The following is a 19,407-nucleotide window of genomic DNA, read 5'->3' on the forward strand; positions in this document are numbered from 1 at the left end:
TGGGATATGCCAAAGAGGAGAGAATAGGAACCTGCGAAGTTCCTCTCTTGGTTGGGGCTTTGTAACTAAGATCTTGTGCTTCTCAGAGCTACTCCGGGTAAATGCAATTTGAAAGTCAAAAGTAGCTTACACTGGGTTACGGCATGTAATAAATGCGGAGTTAGCAGAGCACATCTCCCGCGTGGCTGTGGTGCTTCTTGATGCTCCGTCCCCCTCGTGTGCAGGGGACTCTATGCTGCCCATTACACACACCCTGGTGGGAAAAGATCTGCTCTTCCCAGTGGTGCGTGACCTCCCTGTGATGGCAAGGTGTCACCACATGAACTTGGCTGCCTCTGCGTGGTTTCCTGTAGTCAGACCAGGGCATTGATGTTCTGGTAGTACTTGAGCATACCCTCCAGACTTCCTTTTCCATCTGAGACTGCTGAACTTTACGACATCTGAACGTTTTATGTGTGCTTTATACCCTGAGTAAGTCCAGAAAATCTTGTGGTAACTAATACCAAATCCCCATCTATTTCACACATTTTGTAGACCCATGAGTTCAGCGTCTCACCACACAGATCATCTGTTTACTAAAACCACGGGTTTTACTTGACAACAACAGACGAGTGAAGATTGAAAAAAAAAAAAAACCAACAACTTTTAAATTAAATAAATTTTCTCACGGTATGTACATACTGTGGACCATACTCTGTGCATGGGTTGTGCCCCCCTACCTTACTGTAGCTGGTCTCCCAACAAGTTGGATTCAGTTGTTTATGTACAATCCAGTTATGTTTTATCCTTTTGGATAAAATTTTAGGACTGATATTTTCTTAGGTCATTATTTTTTAAGTTAAGGGAAAAAGATACATGAGAGATGGAAGGTGGGAAAGTATTGACAGTAGTAAGTTTGTGTATTTGCTTTCAGAATAGTTTTGATTGTTGAGCATTTAAAACTTCTAAATTTTACATCTCATTGCTTAAGAAAAAATAAATATGTTTAAGAACTCTGATCCTTAAAAAAGTATGTTGCTGAAATCAAGTAGTATTTAGTTAACTGAGTAAGTCAAAGTGCCAGCATTCTCTTTGTGTTATCCTTTGCCATTACAACAAAACAGAAAAGCAATAATGCATATATTGCGAAGTCATGGATTGAATGTAATGCCTGTTTTATGGTTAGCAAACATTGAAGAAATATAGTAAATATAGGGGACCTTTCAAGTAGTTCACATATTCAGAAAGGATGAAGATCATTTTTATCCTTCCTTAAGCATACAGTTGTATTTCTGAGTCTGAAAGCTCTTCTTTCAGAATGCTTAGGCATATTAGTTTTGGAAAGTAATACCGGTTTCAGCCTTTTATTAACGAAGGAGATTTCAGTTGTTGAGTCTTTAAACTGCTGAAGGGGGAACAGGGTGCATGATGGATCAGATCTCAAAATATTGTGCTCAGCATAAAGTATTGCTGAAATTACTGATTGAGCTTGATTTTTTTTCTATAAAATACATACCACTGTGCCATTAGTTTTTTGAATAATACTGCATTTACTATTCTAGCTAGCTTTATTTCTTTCTTATTTTTTCTTAATCATTTGTGCTATATTCATAATTTAGGGCAATAAGTAGATTAAAAATATTCTGTTCTAAACTTGGTAGAATTTACTTTTTGAAATATTGATCAGAAAGTCTAGAGACAGCTCCAAAGAACAGAATAATCCAAGATTTCCAATCCCTTCTGCCTTTTTCAGATACTGCATTGACTTTCAGGTATGTGAGAAATCACTGTGGCCCACAACAACCAGTAGGTAAGCAGTAGAAAAATGTTTCCGTCACTTTCTGATGAGATTTTTCTCAGTTTCCAGGTTGATTAATGTCCTTTGTCAATTCAAGTATTCTAATCAAAGAGAAATGATGTTTAATAGAATGCCAAGAAGTTGGTGTTCACAGTATGAAACTGAAAGTGTTGGTTGTGTTTTAAATATTAGAAATAATGATTTTTGTGTTTGTTCATTGGCATAAAAATACCATATTAAGAGATGGGGAAGAAAATAAGGATATTGAAATTAAAGTACAGGTTTCATGAGCGTCCTGATCTTCACTGATAGTTCTAAGAATTCATTGAGTCTGCATGGTGTAATTCTTAAAGAAAAACTGGTTTTATTATAGACTCCAAGTTTGCAATAGATCAAAACATGAACAGAATGTTAATCAGTGTTACAGTTATTAGAATCATCTGCTGTGTTCAGTGGCCAGCCTCCATTAAATCATTTGACTTAAAATTGGTTTGCACTGATAATACCTGATAACTGTTATTTTAATCTTTGTTCCAGGAAAAAAAAAGTCACACCTTCAATATGGCACCTGTTTTAGATTGGAAGAAGCTCATGAAAGTTGATCCAGATACTCTGCCTCGTCAAGAGGAGCTAGCGGACAGGTTGCTGGATATGATGATCAAGGTGCTTGACAAAAAGGGAACATGAGGGTTCTGTCACACCTTCTTCCCTAAGCCATCTCTGCTCCTTCACATACATGAAAGATTTATTTTGTGTATTACATTTATATTAGTGTAAAACCACTTTTGTCTCTTTCGTTAGGTTGATGGGAAAGACTTAAAAACTGAAACTCCAGAAAAAATGATACACCTTTTTAAAATTACTCAGTCACTGCTGAAGGTTTGTATTAACGCTTACTTTCTTCAATTCTGCAAATGCATTTGTTTTGTTTTGTGTGTTTTTGTTTGTTTTTTGTGTTTTGTTTTGGTTTGGGGTTTTTGGTTTGTTTTTTTGTTTTGTTTTTGTTTGTTTGTTTTGTTTTTTTGTTTTGTTTTTTTTTGTGTTTTTGGTTTTTTTGTTTAAATTGAAGCATCTTTTTTTCTCCTGTTCCTGAAAATACTGCTTACTCCTAAGGTAATTTATATGCCAAATGTGTGCTTGCACCAGAGTACTTTCTTGTGTTGCTGCTGGAATTTAGTAATTGGAAGTGAAGTGAATTGGAATAACATAGATAGATGGAAAATGCAAATAAATTTCTCAAAAGAAATATGTTCTAAACATAACGTCTATGGAACAATCTTTTAATTTATGGTAGTAGTAAATATTTCTTCTTTGCTTGCTATGTTTCTTTTCTCAGATGAAAGCTCAAGAGGTAGAACTTGCACTAGAAGAAGTTGAAAAAGCTGGGGAGGAGCAAGCCAAATATGGTAAGCAAGCTTTTTTATGCTGTTCCTAAAAGATTTGTTAAATATGTTATTAGGTTTTTGTTCTTGCTGTTTTGTGGGTTTTTTTAAGGTTTAGAGAGCTGGACAAAATACCAACTGCTCTGAAGTCAGTTGCTTTAATGTATTGTTTTTTTTACCTTATTGGGTAATTCACTGTATCTGTTCTATTTTAACAGAAAATAATTTTAAAACCAAGCTGGTGAAACTTCAAAATGAATTAGAGGTATGTTTTAAAATTTTGTTAGTGTACAGAGTGCTCTGGTGGGGTCTTTTAATTATTTTATTTTAGACTAGTATTTAGTCTTGTAAAGTCATGAAATAGCCCTACATTTTAGCAAATGCTTTTTATTGTTTTTTGAATATGCACTGGTCTTGGATGAACGATTACTTGAGTTTTTTATGCTTGAAAAACCCCATTTATTTTAGTCTTAGTATCTGTTTTGGTTTTTTTAGTTCTTTCTACTTTGAATATCTACTGTATTTATAATGTTATTTTAATGTTCATAAGATGGCACAAAAGTCTGCTGGTGGGCGTGATACTCGTTTTTTGCGTGATGAGATCCACCAACTGGAGAAGCAATTGGAACAAAAAGAGAGACTGTTAACAGATACAGAAAAAGAGTTGGAAAAGGAGAAGAAAGTGAATGAACAGGTATGAAGGACTTGAGCTTGACATCTCTAGAAGCTGTTCTGTCAAATATTTTGAAAAGTTGATGTTCTGAAAAAAGCATCTGAAAAAAAAAAACAAAGCACTAATGACACAGGATTGCTGTGCATTTGTTTTTTTGTTTCTGGAGTTCTTTGTGGTGTCAGTGATGCTTATAAAGTTTTCCGTTTTGTAGCTTGCTCTTCGAATTGAAGATGCTGAAAATGAAAACATCAGATTCAGGAAAGAGGTTAGCAAAAATTATTGCTGATTTACTGTATTTTCAAATTTTTTATAAATATACTACTATATTTTTGTATTTATAATTTTTTGTGTGATATTTAATTTTGGAACATTTCCTGTGTACTACTGCAAAGTAAATATGTTGTACATCTGCTCCAATGAAACATAGCTAATTGAGGTCAGGAAGTCTGACCTCAATTTGAATACTTCTACTGTGCATTGGCTTGGCCTGGATTTTGGGTTTTGAATTTTTAAGATTTTTGTTAAATATTGTTTCCAAGTAAATTTGTTTAACTATTGTCCTGGGGGTAAAACCTTGATAGTCATTTGTCAATATACCCTTCTATATATGTGTGTGTGTATGTATATGCCTGCAGAGGTATAACAAAAGCTATTTTATTTTGTCTCTATATTGATTAATATTTGGTCTTTCAAAAGCAGAGCTAATTTCTAATATTTTTCATGCTTTGTTCTCTTGGTCTTGTTTTCTCCTTTTTAATATGAAGAAAAAGCGCATAAAGAAAAAGGTGAGGCTTCTAAGACTTCTAAAAGCAGACTGTAGGAATTTGGATGGGTTTTGCGTGTCTTAGCTCTTTGTGTTAGCTTGCTAGAAATGCAACAACTTTGTCTTCAACTCTTAGAAATTGATTTAAGTTTGGATTGCTTTTTGTGCAGAATGAGCAATTGCGTCAGGATGTGGTTGACTATCAGAGGCAAATAGATTCTCAAAAAGAAGCAATTCCATTACGAAGAGGAGAGGTATCTGATTACACATCACAGCTGTCCAAAAGAAGCTCTGAGCTTGTCCAGTATTTGGATGAAATTCAGGTAAAAATCTATGAATTCTATTGAATAACTATTGGAGTTTTACTGACCATAGTGTCTTTCATGACACTATGTCAATTTACAGATAAAGTCATGTGGAGTAAGGGAATTCATAATAAGGATTCAGTCATACATACAATCTGCATCTCTGAATTTGCTAGAGGTAATGAAGTTACTGACGGGGAGAGAGATTTGTCTTACTTGCTGTTTGGATTTGTTAAACTCAATAACCTAGAGGGAAAATACTCTATTTTGTGCTAATTTTGTATAAGACTTTCAAGTTCTTATTCAGGTTTTAAAACAGGCACTTTCTAAAAGCAGTTTTTTCTTTATTTTTGCAGAATTTGACTGAAGCTAATGAGAAGTTAGAGATTCAAAACCAAGAAATGAGGAAAAACCTTGAGGAATCAGTGCAAGAAATGGAGAAGATGACTGATGAATATAGCAAAATGAAACTAATTGTGCAACAGTCTGATATTATTATGGATGAGTTAAGAAAAGAGAAAGATCGATACAAATTTCAAGTAAGAAATGACTCATTATTTAGTATAATTCTTTTTTAGGTTTCTACTCTGTTTTCATATTTTAGCTTAAGTTAAAACCTTCTATCTATGCAGTTAAAACCTTACGCTCCTCTAGAGCAATGCTCTTTAAAAATAGTGTGATCTTTGAATATGGTACAGATTGTAAAATTTTACTACAGACCACAACATTTTTTTTTGTATAGTATGTTAGTCATGCACTGTTATCAAAAGTCATTCCCTTGCTGTTGTAATACTGATCTGTTAAGTTTCATGACCTTGATGTGTTTGTACATAATAATATATATATTAGTTCCAAACCTTTTTGTAATGTGATGTTCATCCAAATGGCATGTCTAGGTTCAGGATCTTTCAGACCAGTTGAAAGCAAAGAATGAGGAAGATGATCCGCTCATGGCAGCTGTAAATGCAAAAGTTGAAGAATGGAAGGTATTTTTTAGTACTTTTAAAATCCTTTCTAGGAATTACTTCAAGTGTTCTGATGGTATTTTATCTTCTTTTCAGAAAATCTTAGCTTCAAAAGATGATGAACTGCTAGAGTATCAGCAAATGTTACTTAACTTGGAAGAGAAAATGAAAATGCTCCAACTTGATGTAGACAGAAACAGTATACTGTCCCTTCAGCAGGTACAGTTCATGTGAGACATTGCACACATAGAAATCACCATTAACTACATATGCTATTGACCAAATATGTATTTATTCTTTCGTAGTTTGCAAATACAAAATAGTCATTTTTGAGAATTAAGAGACAGGTCGATTCATTCCACTGCAAAGTTAGCTTAATAGACAATGTACAAAGGAAACTTCTCTGTATGTATGTGTGTATGACCTGAACTCTTGGTAGCTGACTCTATTAATTTCATATTAATCTATTATGTAGTGTTTCTAAAATATGGCTTTAGCTTCCACTAAATTCGTTAGTTAAGGAATGGTCTTACCTAGTACATTATTTTTTGTGTTCATTTATCTCATCTCGTTAATTCTGTGGTTCATCGTATGACAGAACTGTCTGAATTGTGTATCTCTCATATTCAGGCAAAGTTACATAGTTCCTCATGATTCTAAATGTCTCCACTTTCTTAAAAAACATAACCCCCTCCCCGTTCCCCCAAAATAATGGCCCATTAGGAATCCTGAAATAGTCTCTATGGAAAGCATACTCTCTGATTCCTGAATGATTTCCTGCCTTGCTTCAAGTTTTTTAAGCAAATGTGTAATGACATTTATGTTACATTTTGTGTTCTTGTAAACTGAGCAGTATGGTGAGACATATTTATGTCATCTTCCAAACCTGGTGACAGATAGCTTCTCAAGAGAAAAACACTCTAAATTACAAATCAGCCTTAAGTATCAGAAGAGGAAAGCAGCTGAAAGTAACTTTGATAAGCAGTTGTTTGGTTTTAGCTGATTAGATGGCTATAGAGGTTGCTTTTTTGGGGGGGCTGGGGGAAGGAGAGGGCATTATTAGCATGGCATTTTGAAATGTTTTGTGTAAATAAGCATGCATTTTAAGCAGACATTTAAAAATTAATCAAGTTACTGTTCAGGTTTTCACTCAAAATGGACTGAGCTTGCTATCCTTCAATGTGTGTTCATATTCTAATGGGTTGTATCTAGGTTTTTACAACTTTGCCAAGCTCTGTACTTTTAGGTTTCAAATGTGGTTATATTTGTAAGAAATTCTGTAAGTTGTTTTTCAGAGCATTGGTATAAAGTAAGGACCTTGTGATTTTTGTGGTTTTTATTATTAAAATATTATTATTTTACATTTTATTATTATTAATTCCTGTAAATTTTTAAGTCTCTTTTTTTATCTTTTAGCACTTTTTATTAGTCACAGAAAAAGTAATGTTAAGATTTCTCTATTGTTTCTGAAGTTCATGTACAAGTACAGAAATAGGGTAGTATACACAGAAGTAAGTCACTTCCACAGTCTGTATGTACCTATGAATGTATATGCATCCAAAACAAGATAGGATATGAATTTTGAAAAGTTAGATGGCTTGCTGAAAGGCTGTCTGCAATTCATGTGTCAGGTATGATGGATTGTTAGTCCTTGCTATCTTGAACTTGTATCTCTTAGTTCCCAATGGCAATTGTTTATGAGGAAGCTGCCAAGAAACCTGTATTATCCAAAACTTTTCTTCTGACACTGGCAAACTCTGAGAGTATTGTTTCTATTTAAAGTCATTATGCTAAAATGGTGCTTATTTTTCTGTGTTTGAGTGCTTTATTTTTACTTTCTTTTTTATTTTTCCTGCTTTGCATTTATATACCAAACTTCTAGATAATATCTGAACTCTCTGTTGTAAGTATAGTATATTTAATGTTCTATAAATTGTTTTGTATTAGCTGCATGTAATTTCTTCATTTCCCTTGTGGTGTTCTTCATTGGTAGTTTGCCTGTCAGTAAAGAAGGATCCTTTAATGGAGTTTCTTTTTTTTTTGCATGCATAGGGTGTGCAAGAGCGAGATGCTCAGATAAGATTGCTCACTGAGCAAGTTGAACAGTATACCAAAGAAATGGAGAAAAATGCCTTCCTTATTGAGAAATTAAAAGATGATCTCCAAAAAGATAAAGGTAACATGACTGTTTTGTATTAATGTCAAAATCAGGAAAATCAGAAACCGCAAATTTACTTTGCCTTCTTTTTTTTTTTTTAGAAATACAGGAAAAAAATTGCAGTATTTGAGTAATTTTAGTCTCTGATATTTTTTCTTAATTTTCTTTTTTAAACATTCATGAAGAGTTTAAATTTTTCCAGATTACCTCAGTGGGCTTTATGGGTAAAATAATTATACCTGATCTGTAAAAGAGCATAAAATATAAGATCTCAGCTCCATGAAGAATTGAAAGGGAGTAATAGCTTGCAATTCCAAATAAATTCTGATGTCCTTTCTGTGCACTCAGTTATGATAAATATTGTTTGAAGGAAATTTTAGGTGGAAAAGAACCAAACCTCTTATATGGAGTGTCTTGTAATTTCCTAATTAACAAGAGCACGAAATGAAAATCTCCTTTATAATGTTTTCTGAAGTGTTTCTGTCTTGATTAATGACAGATAGCAAGAATTCTTAGTTGAATTGTAAACATCAAAGTTTTTCTTTCCAGGTCACTCATTTCTTGCTCAGCAGAACCAAATTGGGGATATGCAAGAAAAGTTTAAAATGCTAGAAGAGAGAACTATGGAGGCTGAGAAATCAGCAGAATTGGCAGAAGCACATGCTAGAGAAAAAGACAAAGAGCTTGTTGAGACTTTGAAAAGAATGAGAGACTATGAGCTGGTAAACAGTTTGTCAGAGTGGAGAGGGTATTAATCATATTTTTAGGAGATTGTTTTGTCGTCCCATATTTATTTAATTGATGTAATTAAAACTTAAATAACTAACTTTGGTGCTCTTCCCCTTCATTCTTCCCTTCCCTATTGAACAGTAGTTGAATGCTCAAGATACAATTCTTCAAAGGATCATGTAGTTGGGGGACTCACTTTTGAAATATGCAGGCTCCTCTGTAGTCAGGGACAGATTTACAGGATCTGCTTTTTATTCAGTAACTATTTTCACTAAGCATAGTGCAGAAGAGTGAGAGGTTGAAAAACATTTTTTCTTGTCTGTGTAATGATGAAAGAAAGATTCATTATCTATTTTAGTAAGTCTTCTATTGGTTGTTTAGTTCTTACTTTCTGTGTGGGGTTTTTACAGGGAATATATGGCTTAGAAGAAGCTGTTGCTGAAATCAAAGATTTAAGAAAGCAAGTCAAAATGCGAGAACATGAGATTGAGTCATTAATTAAGGAAGTCAATAAACTTGAACTTAAAATAAATGACCTTCTTGATGAAAATGAAGAACTCAGAGAGCGCTTAGGTATGCTATATCCAGTACATGTTCAATTATTTGTTGTGTAAAAATTGAAATAGGATTCTGTAATAGAAATTTTTTACTGTACCAAGTCACTGGAAATAGCTGGTTATATTCTGCTAATATTTCCAAGTAGTTTTAATTAGTTTGGACAAACTGCATGAATGGACTTGGCTTATAGGTTCCTTTGAGTGAACAAAGTAGGAGAATAGGTTCTCTACTCTTTTTTGGTTTTGATTCCTCTTTGGTCATGCATTGCCTAATAAACTTCATAATATTGCATCTGGAAACCATAGCGTCCTGAAGTTATAATGTTAGATGAAACACACAGAGAAAACTTCAGATAGGCTTCTTTTTAAATAGAAGAATTTAAATGTAAATAAATTTAATTTTAGGTGCCACTTTATTTTATTTTAGGTTTTGAGTAACTGTGGTAAATTAAGCTTTCTTCTGCTCTTAATACATGGAGTATAAGATGTGTATTTATGTTATATAGATAGTTATATATTTTTATAGATAGTTGAAATACAATCAACTACCCACCAATTATTTTTTAACTCTACTTCTCTAGTTATGTTCTTACATAAATTAACTTCATTAACTAACATTAATGTTCCTCCTTAATAAATGACTGTCATCTATTTTGTTTTAGGTCTTGAGCCAAAGACAATGATTGATTTAAATGAATTCAGAAACAGCAAAGCACTGAAGCAGCAGCAATATAGAGCTGAAAACCAGATTCTTTTGCAAGAGGTAAGTGACAAATCCTATTTTTGTGTAAAAGCTACATAATAAAAATGCATTTGAACAAAATGGAATACTGATCTGTGAATAATAATATGCAGATTGAAAGACTAGAAGAGGAAAGAATTGAACTGAAAAAACACATTCGTAAGTTGGCTCAGGAGAAAGGAAGAAGAGTTGCAACAATAGGTAGGATGTTTTTGATATAAACTGTCATTTCAAAAATGTTCTGCTTATACATAAACATAAAAATTCTGTTTATAGTTAATGTAGTTATGTTATACTTGCTCGTTTGTTTAAATTAGAGGGCTTGATACATTGCATTGAATCTGTTGGGAGAGGTGAGTGGTTTTGGATTTCCTGATCTTACAGCCCAGTATCTTCTTGAGTTGTGATGACTTGTAATGCACCTCTGGGCCTTCTGTCTTTGCTTTGCAATAGGCGTAGGATCATCTTCCCAAAATTTCCAGTAAATCAACATAATTCATGTGTTTCAATATTCTTAAAATTTCAATTCCATTCCACTCATGGTACCATAATGCTCAGATGGAAAGGTAGAAACCTAGAACTCAGATACAATAAATGGAGTGTATTCTTTTGGTTGAAGACCAGTTAAAATTTCCTAATAATGTATTACTTTTACATCTGCTTGCATTAGGATCGGATGCTGATAATATGCCAATGACTGATAGCTTTACTGAAGAGAAGGGAAAGAATATGAGGAAGTTGGATTTCTTGAAGAGACATGACATTGCTGAAGTAGAAGCAAAAGTAGGTTCATAAAGCAAGTTTATGAACATTTCTTGTATTTCTCTTTCAAAAACTAAAACCACCTATTTTGTAAATATTTGTTAAAATACTTATCTAGGGGCATTTACTAACTGCTTTTAAAAAATCCCAGAATGAATAATTTGTAATATTTTTTAGAAGACAAGTGAATATTCTATATTTTTTGTAAATACATGCTAGCACCTCATGTAATGTGCAATGGAGAAACACGCTTGCAGATAGAATAGCACCAGCTGAAGTTCTGAAGAGAAAAATAAATCTGAAAACAGAAAGGCGTGGGAAATCTTAGAAAAACTTGTGGCATACACGAGAATTCAGGTCACTTGGAAAAAACCACTTTTTCGGTTCATTTAGGTTCTAAGTCTATGAGATAGAGTGGCAACTAGTTAAACACAAGTGTAATTTTGAAGCTCTTGGTATTTTCATATCACTAGAGCTACAACTTACAAGGCTCCACAGACTTGTGTTTTGTACCAGACCACTATTCCAGCTGCTGCATGACCCAAGAGTACATATTTCGCTGTGGACAGTGTTATATGGGATACACCTCATGTAACTATTCCAGTGAATCCATTTGTGTTCCTATTTAGGCAAGAAATCAGTATGTGGATGGGGAAATTTTCATGAATTCCTATTTCAAATTTGAAAAAGTCTGGGACTAAAATATTAAACTGCTAAAATGAGATTCTGTGTTTTTTTCTTTAGAATGAATATCTTGCAACTGAATTACGTGAGAGAGAGAGAGATTTGGAGAAGAACAGGACTGTAATGGCCAAATTTCAGTCTAAATGTGAGTTGCAGCCTGTTTTAAAACTAGGGAACATTATCAGGTACTTATAGATGGTTTGCTTATATAGTTGTTCTGTTTCTGTAATTGTGATCATAAATATCTGACTTGTAAAAAAAATCTTGTGTTTATATTAGTGTATATCCTTGTGTCAATGTGTAAATATACATTTATGGTGTTACCAAAGCAGTGATAGTACATGAAACATAGTTTATTCACAGTAAATACATTAAAATGTTATCTCTCGTGCTTTTCCTTATTGATTCAGACCTAGTAAAGTCTTTAGGTGTGTGAGTAATCCCACTTGTAACAATTATACAACTTGTGTAGTAGCTGTAGGGCTTTTCTGGCTGAAAGGAAGTATTGGGGAATTAGAGCCACTTGCTGCTTACATATATATCTATGTTAGCTGAAGTGCACTGTTTGAAAACACAGAAATAAAATTAATTCTAATTTCTTCTGGATAAGAAGCTTAATTTTTTTCCCCAGAAAATGTGAATTCTTAAAATTCTTTTTGAATTTCAAAATAGACTTGGTGAAACTACTCAAGTTTTTGCAGCTCACTCCTGGGTGTTCAGGATGAGTAGCGATATTTTTTGAATGCAGAGAATGTCTTGACAGGTTTGTTGTGGTTTTTTCAGTTTTAACACTTCTCATTTTTGCTGGAAATTGGAATTTCATTGAGAAACTACAGGTGGTAGAAGTCTTGAGACTCCTTGACAGCCACATAATTTAAATGCACCTTTTGTCTTATTCTGGAGAAGGAATTCAGGCAATTCCTAGGTAGCTCATTGTTACACCCAGACATTTCCAACACAGCTGTGTTTCTGAGCTGGCAAAAGTCAGACAGGCTACTAAAGAAGTTTAAAGTGAAATAAACATTGAAGACTGGAAGGTTCAGTAAAGTCACTTGTGTCCCATGAAGCTTTTTTTTTTTTGATATTTTGTCATGAAAATACATCTCCCAGATATTCCTAGCAGCTCTTGATTTTCATTTCATAATTGCTTATGCCTATGTATGTGTAACATGAATAACATGAACATTCTTTTGATTTTTCAAATCAACAAGAATCATGATGAAATGTCCTAGGAAACCTTAAATCATTTTTTCAGTGCTTTTTGACAGATTTACGACTTTTATTGCAGTAAAAGAATTATCAGAAGAGAATAAACAACTTGAACAAGGAATGAAAGAAATATTGCAAGCCATCAAGGAAATGCAGAAGGATACTAGTATGAAGGGAGGAGAAACAGCCTTAATAATCCCTAGTCTGGATCGCTTAGTTCATGTAAGCTTGCCTTCTAAATTATGATTTAGCTTTGTAGGATTTACAGGGATAACATGTTATGCTTTTTGCTGATTTCATGTAGTCTAAACTTGAGGGCTCCAGTTTACTCTGAAAAAATTAAAGCTTTCTACACTTTTTCTTTGTTATGTTAATTAACTGTTTACTGCATTAGGCAATGGAGTCGAAGAATTCAGAGGGGATCTTTGATGCTAGTGTACACTTGAAAGCCCAGGTTGACCAGCTTACAGGAAGAAATGAGGAATTGAGACACGAGCTGAAAGAGACTCAGAAGGAAGCAACAAGTTTGTCTAATCAGCTGGCAAGTGCCAATGAAAAGGTATATAGTTTATTTTATATAATTTATTTCCAACTTCAAAAGTGACTGTTCTGATAATTTAGAACAATCCACATGATCTATAAGACACTGAATTCAGCTTATTGAGCAATGTCATTGTACAAATCTAACTGAAATTTATGTAGTGGACCAACTAATTTGTCCTTTTTAACTTCAGATCTTACTCTTAATGTTACTTTATCCTTGCAATATTCCATCATGTTAAACACCAAGCATGCCTGTCTTCTGGGGAGAGCTGTGTCCAAAAAAGCTCACAGATCTATTTCTTCAAAAAAACCAGGAGTCTTACATTTTTTATTTATAAATATGTAACAGAAATTCAGTGATTAAAATGATGAGTCATTCTTTAAAGTCCTATATCTTGTTTTAAGTTGTACAATTCATTCTGTGCAATGGTTCTTCCAGGGAAGGAATGATGAATGAAATATTATCTTACAAGAAGCTAAATTTAAATTTGCTTTTTATCACAGCTTTGGTGATAAACGAATCCTTTAAAATAGTGTTAGAAGACCAGAAAGCTTTTAAATTAAATGAAAATGCAAAGATTTATTTAGAAAAAACTATCAAATAACCAATGCAATAATTCTTTCCAAAACTTAATCTTACTAAAGGAGTAGGAATGCACCATGTTTTAAACAATTGGAATAAAACTGTGATTATATGTGTAGTTGCCCTGATTGCTGGAGTAGTTTGATAAATTTGGATTAATTTATTATGCATTTATTGATTTATGAAATCATAGCATTTTAAAGGATATTTTAAGGAGTATTAGAGTGTTTTAGAATATAAGTGAAATTATTAGGTTGTTAATAACAACTGATGTACCAGTATATTTGTCATCATTTTTTTTAATCTAATAGCAAGAGCTACTTCTTTATGAGAATTTTGTATCCTGTCTTTAGATTGAACAAATGAAAAATGAAATTTGCTTACTACATCAGTCAGAAGGTGCCAATATTGTCTTCCAAACAGTGAATCTTCCAGAAGGAATGGCTCCTTCAAGTGTTAATACAATTAATTCTCTGAATGAATATTTAATACATCTTACACAGGTAACTCATATATTCCTTGAAATAAAGAGTATTTGTAACATGTATCTAATTCCTTTCAAGTCCAGTAGAATGCTATGTGTGGACATGAAAGATGTCTCCAAAATTATTTTGGTGTTCTAACATCTACTAAACTCTTTGGGATATTCTGTAATTTAAAGTTGTAAGTATTGTGCTGTGCTGTAAGCCTGAAAGGTAATAGCTAACTAAATGGACAGCAATTCAGATTTTTTATGTTTTAAATCTGAATTTTGATCTAAATATTTGCCCACTCTTCCTTCTACTTCCAAAGTTACACTCTTTCTATGAGAACCTCTCTCTTACTGCTGTCTGGATTCCACACCTGAGTCTGCATGTGCAAATCCTACTTGAACAGTTTTTCCCTATAGAGCCAAGGTCTCTAGTAATTTACTATATGATTTTTCATTCCGTGATTTGTCAAAAATACATTGACAATTGTAAATAAAGGCATGAATATATTGAAACCAAGTCCAGTGATTCCCATGAGAAGCATAGCAAACAGGCATATAGTAATGAAGAACTATTTCAGAATTGGAGTAAAAAAAGAAAGTTACCTTTTTATTATTGTTAATTTATCTTTTTCTGTCTTTGATAGTTTTTTTTATTTTTTCATTAGAAAATATTTTTCAACTCTGTATGCTTATAAAGTAGAAGACTATTTGAGAAAATGAGAGGAAAAAGCCCCTTGCCAGTAAGACATTGAGTTAGTTTTCTTTGTGAGCTAGCTACAGGTCATAGTGTTTTGAACTTTGAGGGCTGAAACCTGCAGTGCAGGCTTTGTGCTCTTTTTCAGACCGATTAATGTGAATGCTGAAACTCATTGGATTTTTTTCATCTATTGCTTCTAAAGAAAATGCATATTTCATATTCATAGTTCACACAGTTCATGGCAGAAGCATCTATCATGAAAGCACAAAGAACTGCCATTTTGATTAAATTGCTAGTTTCATGTTTAAAACTTACAGTAATAATTTTTGTATTTTTATTTGGAAAACAATAACTAGGAACTGGAAAACAAAGAAAAGTTGCTTAAACAATTAGAAGATGCAGTGGAGGACTACAAGCAAAAATTTGCAGTGATTCGTCATCAACAAGGCTTGCTGTATAAAGAATATCAAAGGTATTGCTCTTTTTTCTGAATTATGAAAGTTCAATTATCTAAATATTTAACAGTCTTGAAACAAGATCTGCTGTTGTGTTGAATTTCTTTGGTTAATGTTGTAAGTGCTGCCATGTTTGGATATGGACTCCATACATTTTCTTTAGTCCTGTAGAGATTCAGGAAACTCCAACAAAACCATCTTCTGTTGGACTCTTCTCATTTTGCATGTTTTATCATGAGGATTTCATTGTGCTTTCTGCTTCTGATACCTTGCACTTACTAGAACCTGGTATGATGGTTGTTAGCCTCATTTTCTTTTGCTTTCAGGGATGGGTTCTAATAGGTTTTTGGGAGTGGAGAGGAGGGGAGGGAAAAAAGCAAACTGCTGTCCAAATACAGTCAGAGATCTCTGAAAATTTCAGGTTGTCAGGATTTTGTGGTTGCTTTTCTTTTGGACTCCTAGTTCTTTTATATGCTTCAGTGAACCTAAATTCCATAAAATTATTCTTATGGTCAAAAAAATTTAAAAAGTGTTTTCATCTGTTGGGAGGATAGGGATGAATATGATAATTTGGATTTTTCAATTAACAAACTCTTAGTTGGATACTCTCTGGATTGGGATGAACAGTTACCCAGATGGCTTCTGTAATAAGGGTTTAACCTTTCAGAAATTTCTGTTTCTTCTTTGAATCAGTTAAGATTCCCAGACAATGTTATCTCTTTTTTAAGCATTAAAGAGACAGTTTTTAGTGAAGGCTGTAATATACTGCCTCATTTACTACTAGGTGAGATATCTCCAATATCCAATGGGGATAAAATGATGATTCAAGCTTTTTTCTCTAAAGCTGGTAGAGATTGAAGTTACAGAAGGAGATTCTTTGACTTGACATCCCATTAAATTGACTTTCAAAGAATTTTCTTTAATTCTCCTCCATTTTACTCCATTATTTAAGAAACTTAGATACCTCTTTGGGAAGAAAATACCACTTCTAAAATATCCTTGATGAACCATTTTTTAAACTATCCTAAACTGTGCCATATTGTCTATAGGAACTTCCTTATTAGACATGTATGAAAGATCATAGTTTGTTTTTTTTTTTTCTCCCAAATAAATAAATAAAAATGAACAGAGGAGAGTAGTTTGGGCCAAATGAAGCTGAATTAGCTGAATCTTTTTATGTTTTGGGTGTGGTTTTCACTGAAATAACAAAACAGTGGTGGGAAATTACATCCTTTAAGCAAACGTAATATACGTTTGAAGAACAAATAAGACACTGAAGAATTATTTTCATCATTTAACTGGCTGTGGGCTAAACAGAGGGTATTGTTTTTCAGTAATCCATCTACAATTTATTATGTGCTTTTCAAATTATATTACTGCTAAAAGTAAGTACCTTGGTTTGCAATATTTTTGGAATTGCTTTTGAAGTTACAGTTTTAAAAATCATCATCTCTTTCATTATAATAAATTAAAATTTGGTACTGTTTTAGTCAAAAAGAAAGCTGGCAAAAAGAATCAGAAAATATTAAAAAGGAAATGAAAAAACTAGAAGAGCAAAAAGAAGAAGATGCTATGAAGATAAAGGCATATTCTGTAAGTAATTTTGTTACTTTCAATTTTCAAAAAGATTTTAGGACATAGAACCGAGGTTTTAATACACTACTCTAGTTTGTTAGATGGGGAAAATATGTACACACACCTCTTGTGCCTGTCCCAGGGTGCTGTGTATGCATGGGGGTGCTCCAGTCTTGCCTGTGCCTGTTGGCCTTCCTGCAGTCTGCTAATCCATACACTGGTGAGAAACCACCCCAAGAGGTCACATCACTCACCTGATGAGGTGTGGGTCCCTAATTGTTGCACTTAGTACCCCCAGACCATTATCTGGAGTGCTGAGGTGTGGTGTCCACCAGGGAAGAGTCACTCACAAATGTGTAGAAGATACAGGGACAGTGGAGAGGCTTCTGAAGCTGAACTAGGTTATGAGTGCTGCATTATAACCCTTTCTGCCCTTGCTGTTAGAAGTTTTTATGCTTTTTTAATGCCAGTTTTTAAGCTGACAACTTCAAATAAAGAAGTCTCTAATTTTATGGTTACCCTTCAGTCTGGTTAATGGTGATCTTTCTCTTCAACATTATCAGTTTTGAGGAAGTGCCTTCTAAGGCAGGTATTCTGTTCACACACACACTCTTTACAGCCACACTGCTCTCTGAACAGCAGTTGTTACCCAGGCTGTTTGGTTGGGAGGAGGAGCAAGCAAACAAGCCCTTTGAAAACACATTGGTTTACACTAAGAATTAAGGTTATTACTTTCAGTTGTGTCATTATATATAACTGTTAATGTATATGAATCAGTGTTTCAGAAAACCAGGAAACAATTCATCCTTTTACACATGCATGCAAACACGTGTGTCACACATACACATAGATGTTACTATGGGAGGAATCCTGTGTTTTTTTACTTTACAAGTACGGGTTTTATCTTCAAAGTAGGAGGTTATTAGGGTTTGTTTGGAGCCACAGGACTTCTATTTTGTTTAGAAAATTGTTCCAATGCATTTTTTTTATTCTAGTATAAATGGGAAGACTGATGACAGTGAATGCAGAGAACCATTCTTGTTCTAAATTTTGAAAGTGTCAGCATTAATTAAAATTCCAGTTGGTCAGTCAAATGTACTTAGCTACTTGTTTTGAAGATTCATCTTTTTCTTAGAATGCTGTATGTTTGAGCATATCTTGAGTCTGTGTATATATTTTATTAGCAAAAAGAAATTATTTCAGACAAATTAATGGAATTTTTCCATTTAGATTTAAAAATATACAAGAAATCTTGTATGTAGTTGTGCTTTACCATATTTCTGTACAAGGCTCTTGTTAAAAAAATGTTTTGCAGAATTTACTCGATGCACTTCAGATGGATTCTGATGAAACAAAGAAAGTACTTGCAGAAAATAATAGAAAAATAACTGTTTTACGAGTTAATGAAAAATCACTAACAAGGCAGTGTACCACTTTACTTGAAATGGAGCGGCACCTCAGAAAAGAGAATGATAAACTAAAGGGTGAAATAACACATATGGAGACTGCAGTTACAGGGAAGATTGGAAACTTGCAGCGATTCAAGGTATAGTTTATGGTAGTAATAGCACACATTTTTTATTTTTACAGTTGGGAAAGAAATACCCTTTATTTTTAAATGTAGTTATTACTAGTTTCTTGAATGCACTTTCCAAAAGCTTTCTAATTGGTGTTACAAATCTTGTAGAAATATTCTTTGTATTTATATAAGTACTGTGACCTGGACAAGCTCAGTATGTGGGTCCATGTGAATCTCATATTCACAGTGCAAGGTGCTGCACTTGGGTCCAGGCAACCCCTGGTACCAACCCAGACTGGGGAATGAATAGATGGAGAGCAGCCCTGCTGAGAAGGACTTGAGAGTGCTGGTGGATGGGAGGCTGGACATGACCCAGCCATGTGCACTTTCAGCTTGGAAAGCCAAACACATCCTGGGCTGCATCAAAAGCAGTGTGACTGCTGTGAGGAAAGGCTGAGAGAATTGAGATTATTCAGACTGGAAATGAGGAAGCCTCTGTGGTGACCTAAATCTGGCCTTCCAGTATCTGGAGGGAGCCTACAAGAAATATTGAGAGAGACATTTCACAATGGTGTATGGTAACAGGACAAGGGGGAGGGGCTTCAAACCGAAGGAGAGTAGATTTAGATTAGATATAACGAAGAAATTATTAGCTATGAGGGTGGTGAGGCACTGGCACAGGTTGCCAAGAGAAGTTGTGAATGCCCTCTCCCTGAAAGCATTCAAGGCCAGGTCAGATGGGGCTCTGAACAACCTGGTGTAGTGGAAGGTGTCCCTGCCCATGGCAGAGTGGTTTGGAACTAGATGATCTTCAAGGTGCCCTTCCAACCCAAACCATTCTATGATTCTATGATCAT

The 19,407-nt window shown here is 33.9% G+C and overlaps 1 protein-coding gene across 2 annotated transcripts in view; it reads left to right on the forward strand.

Moving 5' to 3' along the window:
* The first annotated feature begins 1,739 nt into the window (after positions 1-1,739).
* The window catches only part of CEP290 (centrosomal protein 290), a 44,675-nt gene continuing 27,007 nt past the window's right edge, over positions 1,740-19,407 (forward strand). Inside the window, exons 1-24 of one of the 2 annotated variants that reach the window (XM_066549628.1) lie at positions 1,740-1,789; positions 2,315-2,440; positions 2,579-2,656; positions 3,114-3,183; positions 3,378-3,424; positions 3,710-3,853; positions 4,044-4,097; positions 4,766-4,918; positions 5,257-5,439; positions 5,797-5,886; positions 5,962-6,084; positions 7,918-8,041; positions 8,573-8,745; positions 9,163-9,325; positions 9,972-10,072; positions 10,165-10,252; positions 10,722-10,834; positions 11,558-11,642; positions 12,786-12,928; positions 13,101-13,265; positions 14,186-14,335; positions 15,358-15,473; positions 16,947-17,049; positions 18,347-18,577. In XM_066549628.1, coding sequence (XP_066405725.1) covers positions 2,339-2,440; positions 2,579-2,656; positions 3,114-3,183; positions 3,378-3,424; positions 3,710-3,853; positions 4,044-4,097; positions 4,766-4,918; positions 5,257-5,439; positions 5,797-5,886; positions 5,962-6,084; positions 7,918-8,041; positions 8,573-8,745; positions 9,163-9,325; positions 9,972-10,072; positions 10,165-10,252; positions 10,722-10,834; positions 11,558-11,642; positions 12,786-12,928; positions 13,101-13,265; positions 14,186-14,335; positions 15,358-15,473; positions 16,947-17,049; positions 18,347-18,577 — 2,799 coding nt within the window. In that variant the 5' untranslated portion in view covers positions 1,740-1,789; positions 2,315-2,338. Of the gene's footprint in view, positions 1,790-2,314; positions 2,441-2,578; positions 2,657-3,113; positions 3,184-3,377; positions 3,425-3,709; positions 3,854-4,043; positions 4,098-4,765; positions 4,919-5,256; positions 5,440-5,796; positions 5,887-5,961; positions 6,085-7,917; positions 8,042-8,572; positions 8,746-9,162; positions 9,326-9,971; positions 10,073-10,164; positions 10,253-10,721; positions 10,835-11,557; positions 11,643-12,785; positions 12,929-13,100; positions 13,266-14,185; positions 14,336-15,357; positions 15,474-16,946; positions 17,050-18,346; positions 18,578-19,407 lie in introns of those variants that run through there. The other variant, XM_066549627.1, reaches the window with a different exon arrangement.

This window comes from Molothrus aeneus, chromosome 5, assembly GCF_037042795.1.
Source record: "Molothrus aeneus isolate 106 chromosome 5, BPBGC_Maene_1.0, whole genome shotgun sequence".
Classification (NCBI taxonomy): domain Eukaryota; kingdom Metazoa; phylum Chordata; class Aves; order Passeriformes; family Icteridae; genus Molothrus; species Molothrus aeneus.